The sequence below is a fragment of the Vipera ursinii genome (genome assembly GCF_947247035.1).
Source record: "Vipera ursinii genome assembly, chromosome: 6".
Taxonomy (NCBI): domain Eukaryota; kingdom Metazoa; phylum Chordata; class Lepidosauria; order Squamata; family Viperidae; genus Vipera; species Vipera ursinii.
Genome location: NC_139515.1, coordinates 11,446,932 through 11,472,793, shown reverse-complemented (window position 1 = coordinate 11,472,793; position 25,862 = coordinate 11,446,932). Strand labels below are relative to the sequence as shown.

Below are 25,862 nucleotides of genomic sequence, written 5' to 3'. Positions count from 1 at the left end.
GAATTTCCATTGCTAAGCAAGGAAGTGAGCCCATGCCTGATTTTATGACCTTCCTTGCCATAGTTGCTAAGCAAATAACAACTTGCCATAGTTGCTAAGCAAATAACAACAAAATTATTAAGTGACTCAAACAGTCGTTAAGCAAGTCCCTCACTGACTTTGCTTGTCAGAAGCCAGGTGGGAAGGTTGGAAATGGTAATCACAGGACTCGGGAACACTACAAATATCCAGAACTAATATATGCCAGTGACCAAGTATCCGAATTTTCACTGTGTGACCAGAGGATGCTGCAGCAGTTGCAAATGAGAAGACCTTTTGTAGGTCGCTTTTTCCAGTGTCAGTTGTAGCTTCAGCCTAAGCAATGGTTGTAAGTCAAAGACTGCCTGTAACTTCTTCACAAATCATCTTGAATTACATGGTTGGAACGTATTTAAATGTCTGTGTATCTATACAAGTTCTGCAGAACTGTTTGAATTAAGAATTAACTCTTTTGAGTCAAGAATTCATTCTTAATGGATTCATAAATAATGAAAAGTGTGAGTTGATAAGACTTTCTGCTTGATGGTTCAGTCATAACAAGGTAAGACAAGCCCCGTTATATTCTTCTAAAGATATCCTATCCCCTGCATTATGATAATGAGTATTTTATTAAGCTTCAGATGACCGGAAAAGCTTCGCTCGGTCTGATCAACCGTAGTGACAATCAAGTTTGGAGCAGAACAGCCTTAGATGATATCAAGGGATTAGGAATGGAAGTTTGTGTTGGGATCAGGCCATCTTCCATGGCTTAGCTAATCTCACCAAGTTATGACATGGATTGTGGAAGAAAAGAAGCTGAAATATATGTGAATAAGAGAAGAGAAGAGAAGAGAAGAGAAGAGAAGAGAAGAGAAGAGAAGAGAAGAGAAGAGAAGAGAAGATAGAATGGAATGGAATGGAATGGAATGGAATGGAATGGAATGGAATGGAATGGAATGGAATAGAATAGAATAGAATAGAATAGAATAGAATAGAATAGAATAGAATAGAATAGAATAGAATAGAATAGAATAGAATAGAATAGAATAGAATAGAATAGAATAGAATAGAATAGAATAGAATTATTGTCGGTATACATTAAAATGAAATTTCGTTGCATACAGCTCTAAGCAGACTGCTTTGGTAATAGCAAGAACTTCCATGGTGAAAAGGAATTCATGTGCCATCGAAGAGCTGAATGGGACATGCATTGTTTGCATGGTCCAAATCATTGGACCATGATTTGTCCAAACTGAACACACCCACAGAAAATCTCCCAAGACCAAGGTAGGATGAAAGCACAAATGTGTTAAGCAGCTGGGCATTGGACTAGCCCAGGGGTAGGCAACCTTGGCTCTTTTATGACTCGTGGTTTCTGGGAGTTGAGGTAGGCAAACTATCCTTCTTCCAGTATTGTCCCACCAGTAACCGTGCTGCTGTTATCAAATTCAACATCCGATTGGTTTCTTTAGTATCACAATCTACAACAATACCCAGTAAAAACAATTGTGGAGAAAACTTTATCTTTCTCTTAAAAATCTTTTGAATGTTCCACCAAATTTTAATCCAAAAAGCTTTTATATTTCTACAAGTCCACCACATATGAAAATAGGTGGCATCTAAACTACATCTCCAGCATTTAGACTGTAGATTAGGATACATGTTAGACAACTTTTTGGGATCCAAATGCCATCTATAAAACATTTTATAAAAATTTTCTCTTGAAACTGTTTCTGACCCCTTTCCCTCCCATTAAAAGAAACATTATCTTTTTGCAATGTTTCTCAGCCCTGGCAACTTTTAAGATGTGTGGATTTCAACTCTAGGAATTCTCCACCTGACCATGCAGGCTGGGGAATGCTGGGAATTTAAGTTCACACATCTTAAAGTTGCCAAGGTTGAAAAACGCTGGGTTTTTTTTAATGGATTTGCAGCTTAGGTAGGCCCATCATTAGCAAACAGCAGGCAACGTAGTAAGGCATTGGTGAGTAACTTTGGAAGCCAAAAATCAGGAGTCTGGTAGAACTTTTTCTCATGTATACGATTTATTAAAAGGCAGAAGCTTTTGTGAACATGCAAGGAAGCATCAAGAAGTTTCTCTATTCGGGTTTTGCCAATCAGTTCTGATTCAATTCAAATTGGAGTCTGACAATTTGAAGAAAGAAAGATTTGAATGTGCAATATGAGAGCAAAACAATTCGATTTGTTTTGGGATCTAATTTAAAAAAGAGACCTTTTAGACTATCCATTTTATAAATAAATCAAAATTAGCACGGATGGCTTGCCCCAATATCCCTTTTTATAAAAAAAAACATTGCTTGATAACTGGGCAGACACAAGGATTATTAGAATTGCTGTATTATTCCTTTAAACATGCAAATTCTGTTTTATTGCAGTAATCAAGAGGGAGCTATTGAGTTCAAAAATGCAATATTGTTCATGCCCAGGGGGATTTTACATCAAACAAACAGAACTGGTACAAAATTCGTATTTTGTATTCAATCTGAGAGGTGACAGGTGGAGATGGCTATAAATCACAGAACATTAATTTCATGCTTCACAAATGAAGGGGGGAGAGGGAGAGGGGAAAGTGGAGGAGGGGGGGAGGGAAAATTTTGACAAACTAGTTTTGCTTTTCGAGATTAACCTGAAAAGAAAAGACATAATCAAACATATAAAACAGTTTCCTCTATTTGGTATGAAAGTATTTCAAAAGCTGCATTTCTAGAAATATTTTCAAGTAGATAGAATAAAGCTGAAGTGCAAGGTTAAAAGGAGGCATTCTTCTCTTTTTGTTCTGGGAAAGTCAAAATGAACACAAATTTAAATGCAGCTCCAATCTGATGCAATATTATTAGATGTATAGTTACATTCATAACTGCAGAGGATTTTTCTTTATAACGTATGAAGACGCTGTAGCTTTTACTTTATTTTTACTATTTTCTTCTCTCTGTCTGTCTCTCTCTCTCTCTGTTTCTCTCTGCTTGCCCTCTAGAACAAGGTCCGTGGACCGCCACCAGTCCACGCCATGCTAGAAACTGGTCCATGCAAACAAAGCGAAGCGCCATCCACGGGACGCAGGCAGCACATGAAGCCACACCCCCTGCAGTCCGTGGAAAAACCTTTTCCCATGGAACCAGTCCCTGGTGCCCAAAAGGTTGGGGGCCACTGCTCTAGAACAGGGGTCCAGATGCATTATGGTGAAACCGTGCCTACCCCATTGCCACCAATGGGAAAAAAAAGTTGCGATACGTCGCGACATGTCACACGACGTTGCAAGTTTGACACCCCTGCTCTCGAACATCATCCCTCCGAGAATAAAAGGGGCCCAATCCTATTGGTCTTTTGGAAGGGCCTTGAAGACCTGGTTATTTGTCTGGGCTTGGGGTCCCCAAATGTATGAAGGGCCCCATTTCCCGGCTATGCCAACATCTGCCCACTGTAATATATCTTAACTGCTGCACATATTTAATTTTACATTTGGGGTTCCGCTTTTATGATTGCTTTTATGATTGTTTGCCATCCAACATTGCTTGAGATGGGCGGATTAATTAATTAATCAATCACATAATCAAATCAAATCAAATCAACCAACTTCTTGGCTCATATCAGCGATAGTGCTCCCTGTCAGCGCACCTTTGCTTCTGATTCGCGCTGAATAGATATATTCTTTTAACTGGGTAAAAAAAAAATCTCCTTCAGCCGAAATCAATATCTACGCAAGTCTTTGATCTTCTTTCTAATTTCCTCTCAGCTGAAGAGGAAACCCACTGGCCATTAATATGGGAAGAACAAAAAGGGCCTTGCTTGGAGTTTCATCTTGTTAATCAACATACCTTCTTTTCTTCTACACTGTCTCCGCCAACGTAGGCCAGTCTCCTGCGAACGTAGAAGAGCATGTCATCTTGCCTCGGAGCCCATTTCTCCATAAAATAGGTGGAGAACATCCAGGTCCAGAATACAATGCGGTCATCTTTGAAACACCCTAACAAGGAAGTCAAAGGAAGGATTAAGATATCAGACTGCATTTGTTGGGTTAATACAAAGATATCAACTGGGAAATTTGGCAAGCAGCGCAGATGGTCGCCTAGTTGCCCAAAGCCCTGTCTTATCTTACATGGCAGCTTGTTATTTATTTAATTTGTATTCTACCTTTTATTATTTTTACGGATAACGCAAGGCAGCTAACATATTCAACACACCTTCCTCTTCCTCTTTTCCATATAACAACCACCCCGTGCAGTGGGTTGGGCGGAAAGAGAACGACTGGCCCAAAGTCACCCAGCTGGCTTTCATGGCTAAGGTAGGACTTGAACTCATGGTCTCCTGCTTTCTAGCCTAGTGCCTTAACCACGAGGCCAAATTGGCTCTTATGACATCTACGTTCCCCTATCACAGGGGTCTTCAAACTTGGCCCTTTTATGACTTGTGGACTTCAACTCCCAGAATTCCTCAGCCAGGCACCCTGGTTGAGGAATTCTGGGAGTTGAAGTCCACAAGTCATAAAAGGGCCAAGTTTGAAGACCCCTGGCCTATCGTTTTAGGACAAAATCCAAGTCTAGCATCTCTAGATTTCTTCAGCAGCCATTCTCAAGGACTTGCCACAACGAAGATCATCACGCTGTCATCAAATTCCCTCTATTGTAAAATCGGTACAAAGATTGAAACGGTTACAGACAAAGTGATCTCTGTTTGTTGAGTTGTAAGTTTACTTGTTCAGAAACACCTGTGCGTGGTTGGGGAATGTTTTCATAAGGCAAATGATTGTGAAATTCATTAGAACTTGACCTCCATTTATTACTGTCTATTACTTAAATCTGCCAGCCAGAAATGGAGACTCACAGCAGCCTGCCAAGGCAATTTGGCAAGATTCGCCTACACATCAACAACTTCATTGCAATCCTGCATTGGTTTGCTTGACAAACACATTAGCCTTGAAAAAAGTCTTTTCCCAACTGCTTGGCAGAGACCAAAAGCTGCACAGCAGAAGCAAAGAATCTTTTCTTTTGCTGCATATAGTTTGTTGAGGGATATATTATGGTGATGACTTTTCAAGTCGGGAAATCCGGCCAGATAGAAAGATTAGCGGATTCCCTTTGCTGTTTTCCCTGAGAATATCTGTATTACTATTACAGCCTTGTTCTGCTAACTTTAAAAAAAAAGTCCATGCAATAAACATAGAGCAGAATACTTGAAACAGAACACAACGCGCTCAAGGGCTTGTCACTTAAATCCAGCACCAAATCCACTTTGCTATTTTGCTACTTTGCTTTGCTAATCCGTCTGGATGCAAAGGATGTGTCTGCCAGCCAACATCGATAAAAACAGCATTTTCTGCGTCCTCTTACGATCCAACATTTAACTGCTCAGAAATGGCTTTCCCAGCCTAATCTGGAGTTTTTTGTGGGGGTTTTTTTTTGCAATGGTGGAAAGATAGGAAAAGGCCAGGCACTTCACGGCCAGGTGTGATTTGGAGATAAGGACCAGACTAAAATATTTGACTGTCCTGAGCAATTCATATAACAAGTCTCAGTCAAGGGGATAAAACTTCACAGCTAGGTTAAAATATTCCTGAAAATGCCGCCTGCTCCTAAAGTCAACTGAAAAAACTTCCCTTGTGCAGAAAAATGCAGGGAAAAGAGAGGAAGAAGAAGAAGAAGAAGAAGAAGAAGAAGAAGAAGAAGAAGAAGAAGAAGAAGAAGAAGGAGGAGGAGGAGGAGGAGGAGGAGGAGGAGGAGGAGGAGGAGGAGGAGGAGGAGGAGGAGGAGGAAGGGGAATCTCATCAGCTGGGTGTGACAGAAGGGAAAAACCAGCTGAAGCTCCGGGAAGAGTCTTACACCAAAAAGAAATTGACAGTACAGGCCAGGCCAGGGGTAGGCTCATGGACTTCAGCTCCCAGAATTCCCGAGTCAGCTATGCTGACTCAGGAATTCTGGGAGTTGAAGTCCATGAGTCATAAAAGAGCCGAGGTTGCCTATCCCTGGTACAGGCAGTGCTCAATGTCAATGCTGCTAACATTGGATGTTCTTGCTTTGACAACATAGGGAGATGTAGCCTCTTTCTCTCTATGCTCTTAGAATTAGATGATGTTGGGGAAGGAGAAATGCAATGGGAGTTAATTAGACATAACAATTCTGGGGCTTTTGAAATAAAGAGATGATAAGAAATGGCCGGTTGGAAACAGGAGGGAAAGCTTGCATTTCAAACTAATTGGAGAATGTGATCTATGACTGCTAATGAGGGGAGGGGAATTCAGATTTCGGCTTCAATCATGTATGTGCCGAAGCTATGCTTTTCTATTAAAGATTCTTTAAGGTTAAACAATGCCTTGAAGTTCTTTGAAGAGTTTCATTTGTCGGAACCATGACACTCAACTTACAACCATTCATCTAGCAATGGTTCAAAGTTACAACAGCACGGATAGCTGCAATCGTCATAAATGCACACCATTTTCCAAGTACCCGAATGTTGACCACTTGACCAGGGGGATGGATGCTGCAATGGTTGTGAAGTGTGAGGAGCAGTTGAGAGAGACTTACATTTACCACCCGTGCAGTGTCCCCAAGGTCATGTGGTCAACATTCAGGTACTTGCAAAATGGTGTGCATTTATGACGAATTGCAGCAACCTGGGATTCTGTTGGGGAGAATGCTGCATTTGCTTAATGCCCGCAGGATTCATTCAACAGCTGCACTGATTTGCTTAATGGCCATGACAAAAAAAGGATCACAAAATCAGGCACATCTCATTTAACAACTGACTTGTTAGCAACAGAAATTCTGATCCCAATTGTGGTTGTTAGTCAAGGACTACCTACAGTACAGGTAGTCCTCGACATATGACCACAATTGAGCCAGTTGAGAGATTTGTTAAGTGAGTTTTGCCCCATCTAATGACATTTTTTGCGACGGTTGTTAAGTGAATCACTGCAGTTGGTAAGTCAGGAGCCTAGCTGTTAAGTGAATCTGGCCTCCCCGTTTTCTTTGCTGGTCAGGAAGTCACGAAAAATAATCGCATGACCCTGGGATGGTCATAAGTATGAGCCAGTTGCCAAGCATCTGGATTATGATCACGTGACCATGGGGATGCTGCAAAGGTCATTAACTGTGAAAAACGGTCCTAAGTCATTGTTTTCAGTGCCACTGTAACTCTGAACGGTCACTTAAATGAACTGTTGTAAGTTGAGGACTACCTGTTTATTTTTGCTTCTCCACTCTGTTCTTCCCTTCCCCACAATGGAGAAGGTAACAATGATGAGGGCACCTCCCCCTTTCCTTTGTTGAGGTTCATTTATCATCCAGTCTAAGACAGAAAGTAGTTACTGTAAAACATCCCAGAATAATCTCCGGTGTAATTTATTGTGAATTTAGGAACATTTGAAAACATGAAGATTGGGAACCTGGGAGCGTTCCCGTGCAATCTGCAATTCCCTTATCCCCATCACCGTCTTATCATTTCCTTTTCAGTTCAGCAGCCTAGGAGCCTTACCGCTTGAAATGGCCCCAAAATACATATTTAAATCATAAAAAAGAAAAAAAAAGTCTTTGGATCAGCGTTTCTCAGTTTTGGCAACTTTAAGATGCATGGACTTCAAATCTCAGAATTCCCTGGCTGAGAAGTTCTGGGAACTGAAGTCCAACATCTTAAATTTGCCAAGGTTGAAAAACACTTCTCTGGCTGCCTCTACCAAGCTGCAGAAAAGTTTTTAAAAGTACAAAGCCATTCTTTTGCTACGTTAAGGCAACGTGTTATTTCAGTAATTCTAAAGATATTTTTCCATTTTTTTTCTATTTATTCCTAGGATGTTCTTAAAAGCCAATGATGTAATGATGAAACTCACCCCTTCGGCAAGCCTTAGATTGGGTATTCAAGTAGAATTTAGGGCAAAGTCTTACTCCACATTTCAACTAGAAGCAATGTTGGACAGTACACCCGGTGTAACGATGCTCAACTAACCCTCCATGGAATGCAGCTTTTTGCTAGAAGCTTCCAGCTCTTCCATCAAGATTTTTGTAACTCTTGATTTTAATTCATTCATTCATTCATTCATTCATTCATTCATTCATTCATTCACTCACTCACTCACTCACTCCAGACTTAACTGTTCATGTTTAAGAGTGCATTAACCAGAATGGCTAATAAGAGTGTTACTGTTAATAATACCAATGTGCCCTCCTCAGAGCCAAAAACGTGTACCTGCTTTAGTGAAAGTTTCCTTCATTAAGCATAACAAATTAAGAAATCTAGAAATGAACAGCTCAACTAACTCTATTTTTAAGGTTGGATGCCACATGGATCCACCTCTGACTGTTTCCTTCTCTTTGAATTTACACAAAGCACAGAATCTCCCCAGTCCCAAATCCAGTTTCCTAACCATTACATCACATTGGTGCCATGTAGTGCATTTTTCTAATCCAAAGGTTAATCTCTTATTAGCTCTATTATCTAAGATGTTCTGCTCATGCAAATTGGCGTTACGACTCACTATTTTAGAAAGCAATTATTTTAAGAATTAAAACCTTAAAGGAACCAGGAGCTTCAGAGACCCTGAGAACAATGCTTAAGGGAGTATGAACTGCATCCGGGTCAAGATGGAAGGGTAGAAAGTGAAGCAAAGTCCAATATGGAGGTCAGGGTATGGTAGAAGCCACCAGGAGAAGGAAACCCAATGAAGCTAACAGTTAAGTTGGCCTTTTTGCACTGTTGCCCAAAACACTTTAGGATCAAGCAATAATCCAAATAATGTAAATAGATGCCAGAAGGCATCTAGCAACTGTGTGCAAAACCTTCCAACCTTCAAATGGGCTATTCCCCATATTCCAGAAGTAGTCCAACATCAAGACTCATTCCAAGAATTCTAGTGCAGAACATCTGCAGTGAGCATGTATCAAACCTGGAATACAGGTGGTCCTTGACTTACAACCATTCATTTAGTGACCGTTTGAAGTTACAACGGCACTGAAAAAAAGTGACTTAGGACCACTTTTCACACTTATGACTGTTGCAGCATCCTCGTGGTCACATGATTTAGATTCGGATGCTTTCCAACTGACTCACATTCATGACGGTTGCAGTGGCCTGGAATCATGTGATCCACCTTTTGCAATCTTCTGATAAGCAAAGCCAATGGGCAAGCCAGATTCACAACCAGGTTACTAACTTAAGAACTGGCAGTGATTCTCTGAACAAACCTGGCTAAAAAAGTCGTAAAACGGGGCAAAACTCAACAAATTTCTCACTTAGGAACAATAAATTTTGGGTTCGGTTTGTGGTCCTAAGATGAGGACTACCCTATACTCCAAACAGCCAGTTCCAAGATCAAGGTGGCTGTGATGGGATGTCCTTTGATGAACTACCATTTCCCAGTGTCCTTCAGTTTCTGGTAAGTCACATGCTGTGTTTCCACCAGTTAAGATAAGACAAGACAAGATCATCTTTATTGTCATTTCTTACTGTGGGCACAACGGCACACATCAAAAATGAAATTTAGTTGCTTGCTCTAAAAGTGAAATATATTCATGACACACACCTAAAATGTACTACATACAATATATGTATGTTCTGTACCAGCCTACTACCGGCCCTGCAGAAAAGGCAGGGACAACCCCTTTACAAAAAGGCAAGAGGCTGGAACTAAGCCTGCCAAATTTATTGACATAAAACAGAGCAAACAGAGCCAAACAAAAACACGAACCATGAAACAGGAGGTATTCAAACGGTTGCCTTCAGCAAACCAGCCCTCCTACACATTCCCCTTTTAAACAGTTCAAGGCGTGGCTTCTCTTTGCCTCCTTCTGAGGTGCCCCATTGCCTTCCTCTGTTTCCTCCTGATTGACTGCCTCCTGTGTAGGGCGTACTTGAACAGGGCCAGCTGTGGGTCATCTTCATCCACGCTGTCAGGCTCACACAGCTGGGTCTGCGTAGTGACCAGATGGGAGGGGCCTGGCTGAGGGTTCTGCAAAGCCTCCAGGCTGTCCTCTGCAGGCTCTCCAACACCCCCCTCCTCCTCCTCTGAATCGTCCGACCCAACTGCCGAACCCACAGGCTGACCCTGAATCACAACACTGTACAGACCCACACCCCTACATACACATAACAAATAAATATTAAATACGGTCCATCTTTTAACATATAACGGAAAGAGGAAGCTTGAGAGTTCACAAGGTTAATGCTGTATGGAATGAAACGATGGCTGAATCTGCATGTTCTGCTCTGGATACCACGAAGCCTCCTTCCAGAAGGTAACAAGGAAAACAGGTCGTGAAGAGGATGTGTAGTGTCCCAGACAATCTTAATGGACCCTGTTCAAACAACGCTTCTGTGCCATGTCCTGGATGGGAGGGAGGGAACTGCCAATGATCTTTTCAGCCATCCTCGCCAATCTCTGCACCGCCAATATTTTCCAGGAATTTGGCTGGACATTTACAGGTGGAGGCCAGGCAGCCGTCTATTAGAGACTTTTAATTTAGATGTCTGCACTGAAAAAAGGATCATAGGTCACTTCTAGTTCTTGGATTCTATGAAACTCTCAAGGCTGCCTTAAAAAAAAAATCTGCATTCTGTCAGCAAGCTTTGTGCATGGGTTCATGAGATACAGTGAAGCCTGGAAAGCTATGAAAAACTAAACATTGTCATCCACCTTCCATAAACAAAGGCTGCATGGCAGAAAGTCTGCACTGATATTCAGCTCCTAAACTGATTGCATTTACAAAAACACCACAGAATGAAAGGGCATCTGGTGCACCAAAGTCTGTAAGCGCAACCTTTTCATCTTATTAAACAAGTTTAACTAACAGTCTGTCATCGCCTAGCAATAAATTTCACAGGATAGCAGAAGCGGGATAAACAGTGCCACTATTTGCAGTCTGGGAGGTTGCTGTGTCCTCAAACTTATTATTTTCCTTTTTTGCCTTACAAGAAACTGTCTGCTTTGACTATCAATCAGCACTGCAGGGTCATTTTAACTTTCTGAAAAGAGAAACTGAATCCTGAAATCTATTTTTCCACACCCAGAATTTGGAACATCTTGGTTAATGCTTTTTTTTTAAACAGCATAAAGAGGGTTTAAGTCATCGGAAAAGCAGCTGAAAGAATATCCAATACTCTGACAATTCAAACCTGTTCCTGATTGTTAAAACAGGGGAAATGTTCTTGCATCCAGTGGGAGTAACCACTGCCAGTTACAGAGCAAGACAAACTGCAATTTGAGGTTCTGACAGCATGGATAGAGTAACAGCGGCAATACATGAAGCCACATGCAGTATTCTCTTCTTGCCCAGTTTTTTTTGGGTGGGCGGCGGTACTATCTGAGCTAGTAACTCCAACTTTTAAATTATTTTTGCATCTACTTCATCAAGTCACTGAATGGAGAGGTAGAATACTGCAAAATAAAGGGGATGGAATGGGACTTTTAGAAGGCATGTCTGCTAAATAGGATGAGTTCTAAAGACTAAATAGGATGAATTCTCAAGGAGGATGTTAGTTGGCTATTTTGGATCTTGCCAAGTTGGAAACCAATTTGACCAGTCTTTAAATTTGGCAAGCTGTGAGATCTAGTAAAAGTTTCCAGTTTGCTAAGTTGAGTTAGGAGTAGAATTGATCTTACAACGTACTATTTCCAATGTTACAGGTATGAATGAGGCATCTGAAATTATGTTGTCTCTAACTGTATTTTTTTTTCCAGCAGACAATTAATCCCAAGGGATTCTCAAGAAAGAGGAGCCCAGTGTGGTGGGCTCACAAATTAATTTTATGCAAGTTGTCGTCCATAAAGATGCAATAAGCAGGGAAATAAAACCTCTAAGCAACCTTCATGTTTGCTTGGGATGTTTGAAAAATTGTTACCAAGCTACAGCCATCCTCATTAGTATAATTATATGCGTTCACAGAAATATACACAGCTTGCAGTAGACTCATGGATATGCAGTGTCATGGATATGTAGAATTGCAATATTGCTGCATAATTTAAGACCCCAAACTCATCCTTTCAAACTGTAACCCCCACAATCTTCCCAGCCTGTCATACGAGCCACACCCCTTAATCCTCCCAGCCAGCCAACCATTGCGCAAGCCCCACACCCCACACCCCATGATTCTTCCAGCCAGCCACCCATCACATGAGCCACACACACACACAAACCCCGAGTTCCCGCAAGGTAGGAATGTGCTTTGTCAAATTGCTGGGGTAGGCCAGCCAAGCTGGCTCAGGAATTCTGGGAATTGAAGTCCATGAGTCATAAAAGAGCCAAGGTTGCCTACCCGTTAGACCCTAAGACACAGGTCTGCAACCCGCGGCTCCGGAGCCTCTTTCAGCCGTCTCCTGCGGCTCCCAGTCCTCTGCCATGTGCAGTTCAAAAAAAAAGTGGGACTAAAAAAGTTCAACCAATCAATTCAAATATGCAGGGTAGGTGCATATCTCGCATTGGCTCCACTCTTCAGTCAAACTGTTCTGCGCATACATGCATGTACGTGCATGTGCACACATTTTTTGTGGCTCCCAGTTTTTCCTTTTGTGAGGGAACCGGTTCCGAGTGGCTCTTTCACTGTTTCAGGTTGCTGACCCCTGCCCTAGGAGAAGCCTTAATTTCCAAGAATATCTATGAACCCCAGAGATATCACTAAAAAAATAACACAGCTCAGTGTTTGTTTGTTTTTTACATGATCAGTAAGAGCACTAGAGCATAAATGAGCTGATGAGGGGATAGAAAGAATCAATAATGATTATTACTTCAGCATCCCACCTGAATCCCAATTTAACCTCAGAGGATGCTACTGTGATATTTCATGAGCTTGCAAAGCAATTATTCAGTATAGCAACATCAGCCTCAGGGCGACAATAAGTCAAATAACTGAACAATGGATCTGAGCAAGCAGAGCTTCTGTCAAGCAGGTTAGGCATGACAAAGCTAAATAACATCCCTCTTTATTAGACCTTTCGATTTTTTACCCATTAAAGGAGAGATAACTCTTGTGTTCTGAAAAACATTTCTCTCAACATAAAGGTAAAGGTAAAGGTTCCCCCACACATGCGTGCTAGTCGTTTCCGACTCTAGGGGCCGGTGCTCATCTCCGTTTCAAAGCCGAAGAGCCAGCGCTTGTCCGAGGACGTCTCCGTGGTCATGTGGCCGGCATGACTAGACGCCAAAGGTGCACGGAATGCTGTTACCTTCCCACTGGAGTGGTCCCTATTTTTCTACTTGCATTTTTACGTGCTTTCGAACTGCTAGGTTGGCAGAAGCTGGGACGAGTAACAGGCGCTCACTTAGTTACGCGGCACTCGGGATTCGACCCGCAAAACTGCCGACCTTCTGATCGACAACATAGATACCCACAAATGATTACAATATTCTGAAAGTTATTTTGTGTTCTCTCTACACCTTTATGAAGGCCTAGCCAAAGACCTATTGCTGTTTGGACAAAATAAAACAAGAATAACCACACTCTCCTTAAAGACAAGATCAACATTTTGACTCCTTCGTAATCACTGTTCACTGGTGAATCAACATGCAACTATCTACAACTGATAAATTCCTAGTTTCATATGCTCTCCCTTCAAACTAGATGGCATCATTACATACAATTTGATGACCATTTTAGCCCTTCATCCATCTTCACCTTCACTTATCTGCATATTTTCATCAATTCCCATTTCATAAAATGAGTTACCTTGATTTGGCTTGATTAAATCCTTCCACTTTTTCACAGATATACAACATATCTATTTTTCTTTCATTTGCTCATTTCATTTATTAATTTAGACTCTTTCCAATTTTCATCCTCAATCTTCCACCTCCAATGTCATTCCCAGGTGGGCCCTATAAATATGGACTTATGTGCCCATCATAGCTTCGGTCCACTGAAGTTCTTATAGAAGATTTTAATACTAAGACTGAATAGACTAGAATAATAGAATAATAACTTTATTGTCACTTTGAATATACACTAATTGGCATACATGAAAATGAAATTTCATTGCATACAGCTCTCAAAGGGTCACTACCTCCAATCTACACTACATAAATATGAATAAATAAATAAATACAGAATTATGCACATACCCACATATATTATATGATACAGAGAAACAATACAGCCTGGTTCGGGTTATATATACATGTGCATGTTGAGAAAAACGAATCTTGTGAGTTTACCAGACAGATGGCATAGGGAACAAAGCTATTACAGAATCGGATAGTCCTGCTAGAAATACTTCAAAACCTCCTCCCAGAGGGGAGCAACATAAACAGACCGTAAAGTGGATGTGTGGGGTCTCTAACAATGCTTTGAGCTCTAAGCACATAGCACCACAGGGGTCTTCAAACTTGGCCCTTTTATGGCTTGTGGACTTCAACTCCCAGAATTCCTCAGCCAGGGTGCCTGGCTGAGGAATACTGGGATTGAAGTCCACAAGTCATAAAAGGGCCAAGTTTGAAGACCCCTGACATAGCACTTATAAGCAGCATCCTGAATGAGAACTGACAACACATAGATCAGGTTACCAGCCTTAATCATATCCATATCACATGCAGCATTCCTTATTAAGACCTATTAAGGTCCAGGTAATTGATTTTACAGTGAGTTTGGAGATTTGGAGTTTTTTTTTTAAGTTCCAATATGTCAATGCTGGACATTAGGTTCCACTTTTCATCTGTTGCTGAGTTCAGAATGGAAGGAAACTGCTGTCTATCAGCAATCATGATTAGAGGTAGAGACTTGCCACTAAGTCAGCCTCAGTTGCTACATGATATATCATTTATATCATTGATCCAATATGCAGAAATGTAATAAAATGGTAATGAAAGAACCAGAAAAAACATTTGCAGCAAGCAAGATTAATTTTTCTATTTTGGGGGGGAAATGTTGCTTTAACTCAGGGGAATGTTCCTTAGAGCTGTAGTGTACAATATTTTACTGAAATGATTATCACTAGTAAGAGTAAGAGTTCAAAACAATAGCAAATCAAACAAAAGGTGTTAATGATCACTACACTGAATTATATATATCCTTTATTATATGTATGTCCTTTTTAAAAATGTTCACAGCATCATTATATAATAATTGCTAAGAACACGGATCATGTTACCCTTGAAGAAGGAAACCTAATTATTTTTCAGAGCTACACTTCAGTAACATTAATAGAATATCTTGAATATGAAGGATTCTGCCCATATAGCTCCAAATGATGCCATGTATATACATATTCATTATATACAATCTCGTGTTCACTGAAGCACAAATAAGGCTAATGAAATTCCTCACTGAAGCAAGACTAGAATCTGATAAAAGTATGGGTCTCACAAAGCTCTCTGCTCCATCTGACTGATTTTTTTTTCCATTTAAAAGTAAATATAAGTCAAGATTCCATGCTGTAATGGACAGCTCCAATTCTTCTCGCATCATTTTTATTATAAGTATGAATCTGGTTTCACGTAGGCCAGGGATCTTCAAACTTGGCCGTTTTATGACTGGTGGACTTCAACTTCCAGAATTTCTCAGCCAGTGTGCCTGGCTGAGGAATTCTGGGAGTTGAAGTCCACAAATCATAAAATGGCCAAGTTTGAAGACCCCTGACGTAGGCAAATGGACATCCTGTGTGACACACTGCCATGTTTTGTTTGGCAATTTCCCTCTCCTGTGTTAGAAGAATGAAGTGCTCAAGGGAACAAATAGCTGGGGGAAAATCCTGTACAACCCAGGAGGAATAGTACTACAAAACCAACAAGCAGAAGCCTCCCAGCCATGAGAAAAGTAGCTGAATTTCCATTGTTTTCAAAAGACGGGAGGAAAAGCGGACATATGTTTTTTAGCTAAGTATTCCAAAGTAGGCGGGTCTTTGGAATACTTCTATTACATCTACAATAAAGCAAGGCGGCTGTGACTTGTGAAATTTCTGCTGTGAGCAAATTCCTGAACGTGGGGTGAAGTGTCTGCAGCCCTGCGGGAACTTCAATTCCCAGAATTCCCAGTCAGCATGCCAGAAAAGGAACATGACCTTGACAAGAGATTTGCAAGATTCGTTACTAGCACAACTGAGCGGTGAAAAGCATCTTAGGTTCTTTAAAAACATATAAGTGGCTCAAATACTCCCCTAATTCACTAAACTACAAAAGGAGGAAATATATAGCACGATCATACTTGCGTAATTCTATTACCTATATGGCCAATCTCAGTAAAAGTAGCTTCAGCCATTCTGTGAAGTTGATTCCTTGGTCTGGTCTACATGATGGGGTGGACAGGCAAAAAAAAAAAAATCCACATGGAACAGCCATGAAGGAGAGAAGAGGGAGGAGGGAAGAAGACACTCAGCTAGCCAGCCAGATCAGACAAATCAATCCTGACAATCAGTGGAGTGACAGATGTTGCAGGCAGATTGCCATCAACTCCCATTGCTTTTTTTTCATAATACAAACATAATAGAAACATAATACATGTAAATCTAAATTAAAAAACAATATAAAAATACAAATATTACAGTGTACCCACCCCCCCTAGAGACCATTTTTATTACCTATGTTTCTTCTCGTACAACAACTAACAGTACACCATATATTTCAATTCTGCCCTTATCCCCTCCAAAACAGCATATATTCCTGAGTAGGTTTGCTCCCTTTGCTTTCCACCAGCACTGTTTTTATACAATCCTCCCATATTACATTATAATTATTTATTTTAATAAATAATTTATTTTAAATTTAATTTCTGTTGTCAATTTACCATCTCCCATTGCTAATCTAAGAGCCTTACTAGCAGTGGCAGGCACCACAGCACTGTAGTTCACCTTTCTCCTTCCAATAAATTAGTCAGGAGTCAGGAAAATCCAATGTAGGTCATGGCCAGCCTAGGCAAGTGCTAGACAGATGCTTCCATTAATCTTCTTTCATTGCTAAGTCCTGCTCCCTCACTTCCAGGGGCTCTCATCAAGAAAGGCCAAAGCAACATTTGCAGCATTGTGCTACCTGCTCTTCCCCTTCTTGATGAGTTGCAACATGGAGATGCATTAGAAAAGCAACGTGGCTGACAATGTGACCTCACAACTCTGCGTTGTTCAGAATCTCCGGCCCCCGCTATGTCTCCCCTTCTAAAATTCAAATTACCAAAACTTTGAGAAATGTGCTTGTGTTCCCCTATAAAACACCATGCTTGTTGATTTAGGTACATTATCGTACAGGCCAAGTCATCTTTCAGTGGCGTTCACCATCCTTACAGAATTAATACATATGATTCTCACTGGGATTACACCCAAAATTAGCTGGAGTGATGTGGGGTTTGGATAGCAGAGGTTACGTTCAAATTCCTTGTGACATCCTTGGCTTGCCACCACTTTGATTCAGCTACTTTCCTAAGAGTACTGCAATTGGGAGTATAAAATAGGCAACATGTCTGCTCTTTGAACCTTCTTAGGGTTAAAGTTGGATATAATATTACGTACTGCTCTCCTGCATTCTCTCATTTATTTCTTACAATTAACCAGTTTAATTAGATTGTGCCAATAGCAGTAGATAAAATTAATCTGCTTTTGTGACTAGATGTGTCAGCCACAAGAACTGGTATCATTTTAAGAAGTGTCTACTGCGTTTGCTTTCTCCACTCCCTTTGACCAGAAACCATTTTACAGTTATTCAGTGTCTAATAACTTGACTCTGCCAAGCAGCTGAGTGTAAAGCATTGCGAAACATTTTAGGATAAAAGCTTAATACCAAATGAGTTCAGATAGTTGAGCTTCCACAGTTCATCAGAAAATAGGAATTCAAAGATTTTTTAATCATCCTTTTTACAAGTTGGAGGGAAAAGAACTTCCCATAATGGTTCAGAATATTTCCACACAACAGAATAAATAAGGGATAAAAATGCATTTAAAAGCCCACTCAGGAGGCATAAATCTGTACAGCATAAAGAAAAGAATCTGTCTTTTCCAAATAATTGGCCTGTCAAAAGTATACCTTTCTACTAGATTTTAGGAAATATTCCAGAAAATACATGGGTTAAAAACTAGGGCTTCACGCTACAAAGGACACATAACAACAGAAGCAAATAATCCCTTTAATTTTTTCCCTTTGTATTTTAAAACCATATCTGAATGCATACAGAATACAGAATAACAAAGGTGGAAGGGATCTCGGAGGTCTTCTAGTCCAGCCCAGTTCAAGCAGGAGACCTTATACCATTTCAGACAAATGGCTGTCCAGTCTATGGAGCAGCACTCACAACTTCTGGAGTTCCATTGATTAATTGTTCTGACAGGACATTTCTCCTTAATTCTAGGTTGGATCTCTCTTTGTTAAGCTTCCATCTGATACTTCTTGTCTCGTCCTCAGATGGTTTGGAGAACAGGTTGACCCCCCCCCTTCTCTCTGCAACAGCCTCTCAAATAAGACTGCTATCAAGTCACCCGTAGTCCTTCTCTTCACCACAGTGTAGTATAAACTGGCACCAACATGGGCACCCAACCGTGGGTGGGATCCAAAAAGTTAAGACGATGGGCATAAACACTCCACTTCCTGCAACATTAGGGCCGGGTTTCCATTGCACAATTGTGGCTTTCACCTTGACTTTTTTGCCTCCATGCCACAAATGCTCTTGTCCAAATAATCACAGTCCTTATGGACTGTTAACAGTAACAGCACTCCATGATGTCATGCTGGCCACATGATCGTGGAAATGTCTTTGGTCAGCACTGGCTCAATGGCCCTTGAAAAGGAGATGAGCACTGCCCCTTACAGTTGGCAACAACCAGCAGAGTAAAATCCACAGGGTCTCCCTTATTTCACCTTTATGGATTGCTCCCCATCACCCAAGCAATACAGCACAGCCTACAAGACGAATACCTGATCATAATTAGTATTACTGGTGGCTCGCTTCGAGGATGATGTTAGGTAATCCTAGGTCAACGTCTTCTCCAATTAACTGGCAACTACCCAATTGCAAAAAGCTGGTTTCTCAAGAAAGAAACATCATTCAACACCTTATCGACTTTCTATCTTGCAATCAGACAAGGGAGGTATTGAGGATTTCAAGCTTTATGAGGTTCATCTAGTAAGAGGAACAATTTTAGCTACTGTCCCAAATTAGAATTTACAAATGAGAAACAGGTACTGGATTTTAACACTTCAGAAGTTAATACAGTGCAGGCAAGAAAAGGACAGTGTCATTGATTGCTCAGAGTTCAGTGTTATACTAAAATATTCTGCATCAACTACAATTTGTAGATTGCCTTCATCTAATACGTAGTCCATCTGAGAAGATACCACAACATGGGCCATTGAATTTCATTGTCTACACGTTTGAAGTACCAACCTAAATTCCTTGTTTTTTTTTATCAACCAGCCACACAATTATACCATGTCAGAGTTTCTCTTGGCCACTTTAGGATGTGTGGACTTCAACTCCCAGAATTCCTTAGTCAGCCAACTCAAACTGTTTATTCAGTATCATCCACCCATTGCTATAGCCAGGAGCTGACCTGTCTGGAATACCAAAGGATGAATTATTATTATTATTATTATTATTATTATTATTATTATTATTATTATTATTATTATTATTATTATTATTATTAAATTTAAATGCCACCCAACTCCCAATGCAATACTGCATCCAATTTTGGTCACCATGATGTAAAAAAGATGTTGAGACTCTAGATAGAGTACAGAGAAGAGCAACAAAGATGATTAGGGGACTGGAGGCTAAAAAAATATAAGGAACAGTTGCTGGAATTGGGTATGTCTAGTTTAATGAAGGACGAGGGGGGACACGATAGCAGTGTTCCAATATCTCAGGGGCTGCCACAAAGAAGAGGGAGTCAAGCTATTCTCCAAAGCAGCTGAAGGAATGACAAGAAGCAACAGATGGAAACTAATCAAGGAGAGAAGCAACCTAGAACTAAGGAGAAATTTTCTGACAGTTAGAACAATTAATCAGTGGAACAACCTGCCTCCAGAAGCTGTGAATGCTCCAACACTGGAAGTTTTTAAGAGGAGACTGGACAGCCATTTGTCTGAAATGGTATAGGGTTTCCTGCCTGAGCAGGGGGTTGGACTAGATGACCTCCAAGGTCCCTTCCAACTTTATTAATATTATTAAACTTTTATTCATTAAACATGAACCTCAGTCAACTGAACATTCAGATTGACTGGCACTAATGGTTGACACGGGTTGCTGCCAGCATCCTAGGTATCAACCAGGTATCTCCTTAAAATGTAAGATGTTCCGAGTAGCAGAGATTTTTGTAGCTTTGCTGGAGTTAATGCAGGAAGCTGCAATTTCTTGATGTATTTTGCAAAGTTTTTGGACATAGTTCCCAGTGCCCCAATGACAATGGGTATCACTGTTACGCGTTTCATCCATAATCGCACAGATTCGGTGGCCAGGTCATGGTATTTCATAATTTTTCCCAGTTCTTTTTCTTCGACTCTGGCATCTCCTGGTACAGCGATATCAATCAACTGTACACCTCGGTTCTCTACGACTGCGATATCTGGCTTGTTGTGTTCTGTCGATCTGATTATATTCGGAACTCCCACAAGATCTTCACCCTCTCATTCTCAACAACTTTTTCCACCCTATGTTCCCACGACTTTTCAGACACAGGAAAGTCGTATTTTTTACACAATGCCCAGTGGATTAGTTTAAGCAACTTGGTCATGTCTTGATGATGATGATGATGATGATGATGATGATATTATTATTGATGTGCATGTTCTTTTCATCGCAGAACCTCAGATGAAGAAGTGACCAAAAAGACAGGATCTAGATGACTTTTTTTTTTAAAAAAAATTAATCCCATTTATATCCCGCCCTTCTCCGAAGACTCAGGGCGGCTTACAATTTAAAGCACAAATCAATGTGCTTAGCAGTAGCCTTCATTCTATGTATATGCCTGCTTGTTAGGGCTTTCACACACACCCCAAGCGGCATTATTACAAAGTCAGCTTATTGCCCCCAACAATCTGGGTCCTCATTTTACCTACCTCGGAAGGATGGAAGGCTGAGTCAACCTTGAGCCTGGTGGGATGCGAACCTGCACTAATTGCAGGCAGCTGGTGTTACTTAAGGAGGCATTAGCCCACTGCTCCACCAAGGCTCAGACTTGCAGATTAGAGGACATGGACAAGACTGGACTGAGCAATTTTGACAAAAAAGGATGAATAGATGAGGAGGAGGGATTGTGGCACTCATCCTGCCCTCCTCCTCCCTGTTCTTCAGTAGGCCGAAAATTAAAAAGACGAGGCAAAATGGAACGTTGGAGCAGATGTCCTTTCTAGATGAAGGCCTCCTATACAGAATGAGAAACAAATAAGTGTTTCAGGCAGCTCCTTGTGATATTTCAGAAAATGCCAGAAACTGCCATTCTTGATGCAGTCGTGAATGTGAGATGCAGCCCACTTATCTGCTCCTTGTGACCGTGGCATCAGTTTTTGTGTGTGTGCATTTCTACATCTTGACAAACCGATATCCTGGCTTATCAGATTTCTTCCACTCCCTCTTTCTCAGCCCTAGGAAGAATGCAGTTCAATTTATTCTCTTTGTCAAAACACTAATTGTATTTGATGACAATAATTTTGCCTTTGATACAGCTAACCCGTAGAAGACAAAACGAATTTTGTGTTTAATCTTGGATGATTTTTTTTGTTGCATTCTGTTCTTGTTCACTGCAAACATCTGTCATACCTCTGCTTTAGCTTAGTGCGTTCAATAAGAAGGAATCTATCTGCCTTTGGCAAAAATGTTTTCTGCCCTTATTATCAGGTATCTAGCATCCACAGGGAGACCATCTGCCTTAATGTGTAAATTAATGGAAAGTTCCAGACTTTTGTCCTTGAAACGTATCTGAAAGTTCTCAGAAGCCTGGAGATAGCTTTGATGTTATAATCATTCAAAGTACTCAGGCTGTGTTTTTAAGTAGGTTTCTTGGTATGGTTGTTATCTATAATTTTTCTGTTGTTGTTTTTCCTGTATCGCTCAACCACATTTTAAGATGCAACTGAAGAATTCGAAACAAAATCCTGGAGAGATTTGTAACATTTATGATCTGTGCCAGTGTTCAGATGCTGCTAAAACCTGACATTTTTAGCCTTATGATAGGTTGTTGTTGTTGTTAGCTGCGAAGTCGTGTCCGACCCATCGCGACCCTATGGACAACATTCCTCCAGGCCTTCCTGTCCTCTACCATCTTCTGGAGTCCATCTAAGCTCACGCCTACTGCTTCAGTGACTCCATCCAGCCACCTCATTGTCTGTCGTCCCCTTCTTCTATTGCCCTCGATCTTTCCCAGCATTAGGCTCTTCTCCAGTGAGTCCTTCTTTCTCATTAGGTGGCCAAAGTATTTGAGTTTCAGCTTCAGGATCTGGCCTTCTAAAGAGCAGTCAGGGTTGATCTCCTCTAGGACTGACCGGTTTGATCGCCTTGCAGTCCAAGGGATTCGCAGGAGTCTTCTCCAGCACCAGAGTTCAAAGGCCTCAATTCTTTGGCACTCAGCCTTTCTTATGGTCCAACTTTCACTGCCATACATTGCAACTGGGAAGACCACAGCCTTGACTATACGCACTTTTGTTGGCAGGGTGATGTCTCTGCTTTTTAGTGTGCTGTCTAGATTTGCCATGGCTTTCCTCCCAAGGAGCAAGCGTCTTTTAATTTCTTGGTAGGTAACTGACAATAATAGCTATGCTAGGCTCTAGAGCAAGGGTCTCCAACCTGTGGGCTGTGGCCCACTTGGCCCCTGGGCTGCAGGGCAGGCTGGCCCATGTGTGCACGTGTGCGCTCACTCTCATCCCCATCCACACTAGTCCCCTGGTGAAAACGGGGCACTGCGGTGCAAAAATGGGGCGCCGCCAAGCGAAAACGGGGCAGGGCTAGCGACTGTCACACGGGCACTAGCCCTACCCCAGTGGTGGGATTCAAACAGGTGAACAACCAGTTCTCTTTGTGGATGCCGCTTCCGGAAGTCCGTTCTGGGCCCGGGTTCTGCCGAAGTGGTGCGAGCCGGCTGAATCCCACCACTGCACTACCCCGTTTGCATCACTTGTGTGCTCGCGGCCCCATTTGTGTGCACGCACAGGTAAAATGCTTCCCTCTCTCTTTCCCTCCAGTCCGCCAAACTTCAATTTTCTATGAGTCATCCAGAGCAAGAAGGGAGTGAAGGGAAGGTTTCCTGAAGAAGTTTAAAGGTAAAGGTAAAGGTTCCCCCGCACATGCGTGCTAGTCGTTTCCGACTCTAGGGGCCGGTGCTCACCTCCGTTTCAAAGCCGAAGAGCCAGCACTTGTCTGAGGACGTCTCCGTGGTCATGTGGCCGGCATGACTATACGCCAAAGGCGCACGCAACGCTGTTACCTTCCCACCGTAGTGGTCCCTATTTTTCTACTTGCATTTTTACGTGCTTTCCAACTGCTAGGTTGGCAGAAGCTGGGACGAGTAACAGGCGCTCACTCTGTTACGCGGCACTTGGGATTCGACCCGCCAAACTGCCGACCTTCTGATTGACAACCTCAGCGTCCTAACCCACTGAGCCACCGCGTAGAAGTTTAGGGTAATCCATTTTCGAAATTCTGCCAAGAAAACTGCATGCCTGTGTTCAGGAAATGTCTGAAATGGTATAGGGTTTCCTGCCTGAGCAGAGGCTTGGACTAGAAGACCTCCAAGGTCCCTCCCAACGAATTCTATTCTATTCTATTCTATTCTATTCTATTCTATTCTATTCTATTCTATTCTTCTCCCATCCCATCCCGCCTTCTGTTCTGTTCTGTTTTCTATTCTATTCTATTCTATTCTATTCTATTCTATTCTATTCTATTCTATTCTATTCTATTCTATTCTATTCTATTCTATTCTCCCATCCCATCCCGCCTTCTGTTCTGTTCTGTATTCTACTCTATTCTATTCTATTCTATTCTATTTAATTCTAATTCTAATTCTAATTCTAATTCTAATTCTAATTCTAATTCTATTCTATTCTATTCTATTCTATTCTATTCTATTCTATTCTATTCTATTCTATTCTATTCTTGGAATGGGAATTCTTCAACCTAAAAAAATGCATCTATGCCGTATTGTGCCATATTTCTTACAAAATCCCACAGAAATATTTTTATTACTATCTGCTACATTACAGTTTCAAATTCTTCTATTAACTTTCAGAGATGATGAATAGTCAAGAGCTGTCATCCAACTGGGAATTTCTTTGCATTCTCCTTCAATCAATTCCTCCCAAGATGGTAAGATGGCTGACTCCATGAGGCTTTGCTCATTTTACAATAAGGTAGCTCTGGAAACCTTGCCAGCATTTTTTTTTACCATCACTAATCATAGCAGAGAATTCTAAATAACGATCCTTCAAATCTTGGAGATGTTCCATATGCAACTCCAAGAGACCTGCTGAATTAAAGGAGAAAAAGAAATACTGAATGGCAGCCAAAGCATATGTTGTCTTTCCTTAGGGCAGCCGCATCTCACGTTACTAAGGGGGGAAAAATGTAATTTATGGTCAGAATGGGCAAGATAAAAAACAACTGCCATGACAAAGGTTTTATGACTTAGAGCAGTGTTTCTCAACCTTGGCAACTTTAAGATGTGTGGACTTCAACTCCCAGAATTCCCTAGCCAGCCAATCCTCCGTTCCGCCCCCAACTCACCGGCCGGCGCTTCACCCCCCATCTCTCGCTTGCCCGCTGCCTCGCCCGGGACCAGCGGTGGCGCAGCAGCCCAGCCAGCCAGCGGGCGGACGGGCGGAGAGAAGCCCGGCCCGGAGGGGAGGGAGCGGAGTCGCCGGGGCCCACGTGGAAACAAGGCTTTACTGCCACACACACACACACACACACACACACACACACACACACACAGAGACGGAGGGAAACAAGCTTGACTGAGGAGGGAAACAAGCCCCTCCCACACACACACACACGCACGAGGAGGGAAACAAGCTTGACTGAGGAGGGAAACAAGCCCCTCCCCCACACACACGCACGCACGAGGAGGGAAACAAGCTTGACTGAGGAGGGAAACAACGCTTGACTGCCGCCTCCCTAGCAGACCACCCCATTCCTGTTAGAAATGGAGCCCAGTACTTCTAGTACTCTTGCACCAATGGAGCCCAGTACTTCTAGTATTCCTGCACCAAAACAAAGACGCAGGTCATACGAAGCTGCTTTCAAACTAAAGGTTGTGTTAAGAGCAGAACAAAGCAATAACAGTATTGCAGGTAGGGAATTTGGTGTTGATGAAAAACAAGTGAGGGAGTGGCGGAAAATGAAAGCTGAGTTGGAAAAGATTCCAAAGGCAAAAAAAGCTCGACGTGGTTTAACAACTCCATATGTGGCTCTAGAGACTGAATTGCATGAATGGGTTATGGAGTGTCGTCAAAATGGTTACTGCGTAACACGCATGGGAATTCGCTTACGTGCCCTTCAAATGGCTAAAGATGACAAATTAAAAGTACCAGGCATTGAAAATTTTGTTGCGTCAGCAGGATGGTGTACTGGCTTCATGAATAGGTATGGCCTATGTTTGCGGCAAAGAACAAAGATTTCACAGAAGTTGCCAAAAGACCTTGATGAAAAAGTGATGTCATTCCATTCATTCATCATAAAACAAAGAAAGATCCATAACTATGACCTGGGAGATATTGGGAATATGGATGAAACACCTATGACCTTTGATCTTCCAAGCAACAGAACCGTGGCAAGTTTGGGAGACAAAACTGTTTTACTCAGAACCACAGGTAATGAGAAAAACCATTTTACAGTTGTTCTGTCATGTTTGGCTAATGGAACTAAGCTGCGGCCTGTCATTATTTTTAAAAGAAAGACCTTGCCTAAAAAGGTCAAATTCCCACCACGAATTACAGTGCGCCCAC

General features: G+C 41.6%; 1 protein-coding gene across 5 annotated transcripts in view; it reads right to left on the bottom strand.

The window, feature by feature from the left end:
- Positions 1-25,862, bottom strand: part of KIAA0930 — a 62,584-nt gene that overhangs the window by 20,289 nt on the left and 16,433 nt on the right. For all 5 annotated transcript variants that reach the window (XM_083366323.1, XM_083366319.1, XM_083366320.1 and 2 more), the window contains exon 2: positions 3,855-4,003. In XM_083366323.1, coding sequence (XP_083222449.1) covers positions 3,855-4,003 — 149 coding nt within the window. The remainder of the gene's footprint in view (positions 1-3,854; positions 4,004-25,862) is intronic.